At 40.3% G+C, this 7,081-nt stretch overlaps 2 protein-coding genes across 7 annotated transcripts in view; one reads left to right on the top strand and one right to left on the bottom strand.

Annotated features, from left to right (window-relative positions):
• Positions 1-627: 627 nt before the first annotated feature.
• Positions 628-5,445, bottom strand: LOC108233581 (cyclin-G2). Of its 2 annotated transcripts, XM_017412140.3 has the most exons (8): positions 5,271-5,445; positions 4,646-4,769; positions 4,416-4,553; positions 3,253-3,503; positions 3,085-3,163; positions 2,904-3,002; positions 2,549-2,751; positions 633-1,438 (listed from the first exon to the last, which is right to left on the bottom strand). In XM_017412140.3, the coding sequence occupies exons 2-8, from the start codon at positions 4,766-4,768 to the stop codon at positions 1,327-1,329; spliced, it is 1,005 nt and encodes a 334-aa protein (XP_017267629.1). In that variant the 5' UTR covers position 4,769; positions 5,271-5,445; the 3' UTR covers positions 633-1,326. The 2 variants fall into 2 exon arrangements, with proteins under 2 accessions (XP_017267631.1, XP_017267629.1); XM_017412142.3 differs by lacking the exon at positions 2,904-3,002 and having other exon boundaries at positions 628-1,438.
• Positions 5,446-5,539: 94 nt separating this feature from the next.
• LOC108233624 (coiled-coil domain-containing protein 158) overlaps positions 5,540-7,081 on the top strand; it is a 13,762-nt gene continuing 12,220 nt past the window's right edge. For 2 of the 5 annotated variants that reach the window (XR_005233771.1, XR_005233770.1), the window contains exons 1-3: positions 5,540-5,882; positions 5,972-6,029; positions 6,604-6,734. Coding sequence is in view for 2 of the 5 variants with exons in the window: in XM_037978423.1 (XP_037834351.1) it covers positions 5,792-5,882; positions 5,972-6,029; positions 6,604-6,734 (280 nt within the window). In the remaining 3 variants the exon portion in view is untranslated. The remainder of the gene's footprint in view (positions 5,883-5,971; positions 6,030-6,603; positions 6,735-7,081) is intronic. The other 3 variants (XM_037978423.1, XM_025005078.2, XM_025005081.2) reach the window with 2 other exon arrangements.

Below are 7,081 nucleotides of genomic sequence, written 5' to 3'. Positions count from 1 at the left end.
TGAATTATCCGTTATGTGGCGACACGATTGTAGCAGCCAAAGTGAATGTTTATGTGTTGTTCGTTATGGTGGCACAGGCGTGCAGGTCGGTCCCACAGCCTCAGGTAATTGCACGAGAGTGTGGTCGCACGTTACTTACCGGATACTTGCACGCCCAAAGGGGAAGCGGGACGAGCTTCTCTGATGACCGTCATCTTTCCAAGCATCGTAAGCCAACACATGCACCATTTGGTTTTGATGGACGGCAAAAAGTTAATCGTTTTAGTTTTAAATTAAACACGAGCTGAACTCAGCATGGTTTGTTGGAGACGCGTCACAGAACAAAACCGCTCAGCAGCGGCTTTATTTTTGGATCGAAGTTGCTAAAACAATGGTTCCCCCTTGAGTTTAGGAGTCATTGTATATCTGAGCGATAGATCCGAGATAAGAGACTTAAAATAATCATGAAAGACCTTCAACAAACCTGAAGAACATTCTTCAAGACCATTTTAAAAGATTACACCAGAGTCTGGTTCCTTAAACGCAAACTATTTTTAAAAACAAAGAGATGACACTTCTTTATGCTTTTCAGACAACTTACCAACTTTTTAAAATTGTTTTGGCAAATATAAGCAACCAAGAGGAATTAAAGATTTAAAAATTACTTTTTTATTTAGATATTAGATATTTAGATATTACACATAAAATCTTTGAACAAACAATAATGGTTATGTGGCATCACAAAACTTTTTTTTTTCTTTTTTACATGTTATTTACATTTTTAAAACTTTTTTTTCCTGTTTCACAGTAAGCTTATCTTGGTAAACAGGAACAACATGCATAATCACATATTTCAACGTCTCCATGCATTTACAGCTTATCTTCCCACTAAAATGTCACATGTGACACATGAGAATATTGGTTTTGTATGAACACACATTTTAAATGCATAATACTGGTATCAAGTACAAAAAAAACCTACAAAATATTGAGAATGTTTGAGTATGTTAGCTGGTATTCGCTGGGTTCTACGGGTCTTCCTTGTGCTATTTCTATTTCTCCTAAAATACGTCAAACACAAAGAGAACTCAGAAAGACATTAAGATGTATTAATATCAAGCTGCCAAAAGTATTGCATTTTTCTATACTGCATTATTAAGATATGTCACTTTGTATTACAGAAGCAGACGGACTGATAAAACACAGGCACTTTATCAGAGAAAATCAGTCACTTTGCATACGTACTTGTTAAAACAAAACACACATTAAGCACACGAGTCTGCCCTGAAATATTATAGCATTCAGGGGGAAAATACACGTCTGCTGTTACTTCATGGTGGACGGCAATCACGCTACGCAGTCGAGGAACGTGGAGGGGAAGAAAGCTCCCTCACCGTCGCTTCCCAGTGAGCCACATGGACTTTCTTCTCCGCAGCTCATGTCCTCGCAGGAGTCCTCGCTGTGAGACACAAGAAGGGGAGGGACAGAGCAGGTTTAAAAGAACTGAAGCAAACAGGTCCACTAAAGCATCCAGAAATTGTGAAATTCAACACTAAACACAGAGTTTACAGCAGAACAACTTTCAGTAAAGTCTGTCCATTCGTGACTGACGGAGACCGCAAGAAAATGTGGCGACCCGAACAATTCAAAGTCATAAAAAAAAAAATGGAAGCAAACTGATCCACATGAAAACATCAGGAGGAACAAACGTGAGTTTATTAAAACTGCAGCTCTACAAGCGGAATAACGTTCTGCTGAAAATAAATAAATAAAGCTATGTCCGCTTCAGGACGCTGTGTCCAAACTTTTGAACACGTGGGCTGAAACGGAGGCTGAAGAATAAAGTCTTCAACAACACAACAGTCAGCGTACTGATCATCATCATCATCATCTGTGAGTCTTAGGGACACAATTAGTGATTGTTTTACATCATAATAAACGTGATAATTTTAAATATAGGTTCACATAGGAAGCACTTTTATTTTACTAAAGGAAGGACCGTATTCCTCTTGTAAACACATATGAAGGGTCAGAGCTTTTGTCCAGACGCATTATGAAAGAACGACAAAAAAGTTAATATTTTGAAAAATATATATTATCAGTTCTGGTCGGTTCAGACTTTGTGCTCTGAACGTCTAAAAAAGGCTTTAAAGATGGCAGTAAGTCTGTATTTTAGTGCCAAGAGAATTTATTGGGTTATGTTTGAGCGAAGATTTAAGGCAAAATGTTTAAAGTCTTTATGACAAATAAATGAAAAGCATTTTTTAAATAATCAATATTTACTTGTTTACTGAACAAAAACAAAAACGGTTCCCAGCTTTAAGCAAAGAGAGAACAGAATAACTGAGGTCAAAAGTGTAAAGGTGGATTATCTGTCACTAATGTATGGTTTTTCTGGAGTGTTTATAAAATATATTAAAAGGAAAGTAGAATTAGAAAAAAGCTGAACCAAATTCAAGTCTGTGAGCCTGAAATCTGAACCGAACCGTGGATGTTGTGAACCGCTCCACCCCCGTTCAGCACTATAAAAGCAGCGTTAAGGAAATCTGAAAAGAAACGAACTCTCAACCTTTCACTTTCGTCCCAGCTCATCTCAGGAATGGTTGGCAGGCCGGGCGCAATGAAGTGGCGGCTCTGAAGACTCTGCGCTGTCCTCCTGGACAGGATCCAGACGAGTTTCTTGTTGTCTGGTTTGTTGCACTCACTCGAGCAGTAATCAGTCATGCACTTGGTCACGAGTTCCTTCCAGTGGAGCAGCTCGCTGTCACCGATCTGCAAAGCAGACAAACAGGAAACATCCGACAGGCTGCTGTTGTTTGTTCTTTTACTCGGCCTGTGGTCATGATACACTGCACAGTTTCAGCTCCAGTCTAGACTACAAATACTGTGCTGTTATTACGTATATCGATCCAGACAAAATGTACCATCAGATGCCTTTGGAATTGCTGGACAATCTTCAACAATGTGGCAGACCGAAGGGCTTCAAACTCCTGAGCAATGAGGGACAGAGCCAACACTGACGGCTGTAAACAAGGAAGAGGAAACAGAGAGACTCACAGCAGATGCTGCTACGCTGACAAACTGTCACCAGAGAACAATTCTTACTTTTGCTTTAGAGAAAACAAGGCGACATAAGCAGGCTTTTAGCTGGGCTTCCAGTCTCCCGATGCTTGGGATCTCCTCCCTTAAAACACAGAGGGAATCCTACTAGTAGCACAGATCTCACAAAGCAGAATCTGTTTGTCTACAAGTGACAGGAAACAAAGTGTTTACCTTCCAGCGAACAGGGAGTTGACAGCTGAGTAGTAGAGGTGCAGGAAGGTTAGGGCCGTCACAGCTTTGGGCTCCACACAGAGTTTCTCCAAAATGATCTTCTCCATGCGGCTACAATCGGAAACAGTGAACTTGCTATGGCTGATGCGAATGAGTTCGTGTGAGGGCGAGACATTACTCTCCTCCTCGAACATTTTGGCAGCTATGTGAAGACAGCACACTCCGATACAGGGTACATGTTTGGGCTGGACCTGTCACCACAACAGAGATAGGACAAAGTCAACATCTCGTGGCTCTACAAACTCTACTCGCTGCTGATCAAAGTTTGGCTACATAATATGTTGATTAGACAGAACAAGAACAGACCAGAGGAGGAGGAAGTAGATTTAATTTTTTTAAAAAAACTAGATTAAAATAAGAGATTGAAATAGAGCTTCAATATTGCTGCAAGCACAAAGTGAAAGATTGTACTCTAGGCAGTGCATGTTATTTTTTTGCCCACATCATAACAATATCATCCGTCTATGCAGCCATGTTTGTGATTTAATTACATGTGCATATTTGGACCAGTTTTTATTTGTGTGGTTTTTGTTATTTGTGTGTGTGGTTGTTGTCTGTTTGTAGTTGTTGTTACTTGTGTGTGTAGTTGTTGTTACTTGTGTGTGTAGTTGTTGTTACTTGTGTGTGTAGTTATTGTTATTTGTGTGTGTTGTTGTTGTTGTTATTTGTGTGCAGTTTTTATTTGTGTGGTTTTTATGCCTGGACATTTGCCTCAGATGTCTTCTCATGCCTGCAACGACTCTCTGACTATTTTGAGAGAAAACTTGCTGCACGTGTTATTTTGAACACATCCAAAAGCCAATGAGACTGGGACTCACGCAAGGAAACTCAGAAGCCCTGCGAATATTTCAAGACATTTTGGAGACGTCCCCGAGACTGCCAACAGTCACAGTCCATTTGAGATCGTACCGTAACACTCGTTAGAAGCAACGAGGGGTTTGCACTGATTCACACCCAGAAAACACAGAATCAGAATCCAGCACTGATTTTTAACCTGAGTACTGTTTCTGCAGTAACAGAGATGGGATTTTAAACACACAAACACGCACCCTGGCGATTAAACAGGGAAGAAATACATCAATATGTCATACTCGGATATGCACCTTCATGTTGGTGAGAAATCTGTCGAGCAAATTGACAGCTTGGACGAAAGTCTGAGTGCTGTAGCCAAAGAAACTGGTCAGGCTCCACAGTTCTTCCACCCTGCTGTCTCTGCACTTTGCAGAAACTCCAGAGTGAACCTAAAAGGAAGCACCGTTACCCATTATTTCAGAAGCACTGTGCACTTTGTCGAACCCGTACGTCTGCATTGGGAGACGAATGAGCAGGTCACCTCCGGGGATGTGGACTCCATCAGCTTCAGGCCGGTTTCCCTGGGAAGAAAGTTGTCCTCTTCTGCACAGCATGACTTCAGCTCTTTCAAGAGCAAGCCGTCAACGCCCTGAAGATCCCTCATCCTGCAAAATGATAGATTTAAACAAGTCAGTATGATTTCAAATCAAAGAAACCCCCATCATATTAAGAACAGGCTGAGGAGAGGAGCATATAAGTTTTGTCCTAAACCACACCTAGTTGGTGTCAGATATCAGTGCTTAAGTTCCTCCACCGCGTAAAACCAAAAAACCCTGTTTGTTAAGATATTATAAACGACTGCAGGGGGTCGATGTTCGCAAATATGCACAAACAAAACACGCATTTTCCAAAAAAAGTTGCTGCTGACACGATTTGTCAACATAAACTGAAAGTAGGTCACATAAACAACAGGGACACTGCAGATCAGGCTGAACTCAACGACGTTTTCACAATAAGGCTTTGGAAAATATATATTTTAGATAAAACATGATATATGTTTAAACAAAGAAGTCATAGACTAAACACGGCGATTTTAGCTAACTTAGCTTGGTTGCTACCGTGATTGAAATCAACCGTCGTTTGTTGTTTTTTTTTTGTTTTTTTACCTCGTCCGGAAGTCGCCGCCTTGCAGATTAACAGTTCTGCGACCTGATCCCAAAGTTCACTAATTCATTATTACATTTTGTCCACAGCTACAGACAATAAACGTCGTCGGGGAGAAGGGGAAGCGGCGAAACGCAAAATCGAGATGCTCGATCCAGGCGAACAAGTTCCCACTAACGCAAGCATAAACTACATTACCCGTCGTGCAACGCGGGAAGAGTTGCGTGCTTGCGTCAAGATGCGGATGTTGACGCGCGGCTGTTTCAAAGCTTCGGTGGCGCTAAGTTTCTTTCTAGGCTGTTTTTACATGAAGGTTTTCCGTCTGAACCAGGCGACTCCGTTTCATCTGACTTTTTCGACCCTCTTAACTAGTTTAACAAAGCTTTTCTGCTGTTAAAGTTCAAATGCTAGCTCGGAGTTAGCTAAACTGTAGCCTCGGATGTTGTTTCCATGGTGATGGAACTTTGTGTTTACCCTGCTAGCTGTTGTTAGCTTGTTATTGTCCCTGTGTTTTTTGGTATGAATGCAAGTGATAATGACTTCGGGGTTCCAGCTTTCTGAGCCCCAGAGTTTCGGGTTAGCTGTTGATGAAGGCTTTTCATCAACAGAAGCTGGTAAGCTAGTTAACGTTTGAGCTAATTTCTCAGTTTGCACATTTTGCATGTAGCAAAGTGAGTGACCTGCTAACTTACTTGTTTTAAAGAAACCCAAAGGACTTCCGTTCGGCTGAGATTCAACAGTCTGACACTGGATGAGCTGAGGTAAACTTAATGACACAAAGTTATTTTAATCAAACAGGATACGTTTGAATACTGTTTAGGCGCACATTGGGATCTTTTTTACACAAACACAAATGTTGGTTGATGCTTTGTAGATTGGAAAAATGGGCCAGCTTTTATAGGCTGCATCACCTGAGCAGAACCACAAAACAATAGGGGTTGTCACATTTAAACATTTGCTTGAATTAAATAATGTGAGAAGTTTAGAGCGATAAAGCAACTAACTTAAGAGTTTCAAAATGTTTGAAACAACATGTTAAATATCTAACATTGTGTTGTGCATTAAAGCTTGCTATACTCATAGCTTAAAGTGTTTGTTTTTAGATAAACTAGCAACTAAAACCCTCAAATAATACAAAAATCATAATGGTTGCAAAATTTTTCATTGTAATGGGTAAATAAAAAAGTCAGACAGATTTCTCCGAATTGTATTTAAGCACAGCATCCGAGTAAACAGTCACACAGTAAAAGGCACAAATAAATGTCTGCATAAAATTATCTAAGGCAACAATATCAAAGGAACGGCCCAGACATATGACCTTTTATTTCTTGACAGCAAGGAGCTTGATAGGCGAACAGAAGAAACACAAAAACTGCAAGAGGAGGTTGAAAATGCAACCAAAGAGGCTCTGAAGAGGTTTGGCTGCACTAATGAAAAGAAATCACCAGGACAAAGCTGCCCCAGCAGTAGGTTTAATCCTGACATGATTCATCTGTGTAACACATGTTTATTCTTTAGCAGACTGAAGGAAATGTGGCACATACAGGTAACTTTTTAATCAGTAACTGTCAGTAACAGTTACTTTCTGAACTTTGCTATCCAAAAGTTTGCCTCAGCCTTTTTTTTTTTGTAACAAAAAGGCATTTTCTACCACTATTATCATTAGGTAGGTAGGTAGGTACATTTATTTATATAGCACTTTTCAGCACGAGGCGACTCAAAGTGCTTTACAACACAAGAACAAAATTACAGACAGAGTTACAGAACATGACAAGATAACTAAGCTAAAACATGACAATGCTAACAAAGGTAC

Source organism: Kryptolebias marmoratus, linkage group LG1 (assembly GCF_001649575.2).
Source record: "Kryptolebias marmoratus isolate JLee-2015 linkage group LG1, ASM164957v2, whole genome shotgun sequence".
Lineage (NCBI taxonomy): Eukaryota > Metazoa > Chordata > Actinopteri > Cyprinodontiformes > Rivulidae > Kryptolebias > Kryptolebias marmoratus.
The sequence above is the reverse complement of the archived record's forward strand: the minus strand, read 5'-3'. Positions and strand labels throughout refer to the sequence as shown.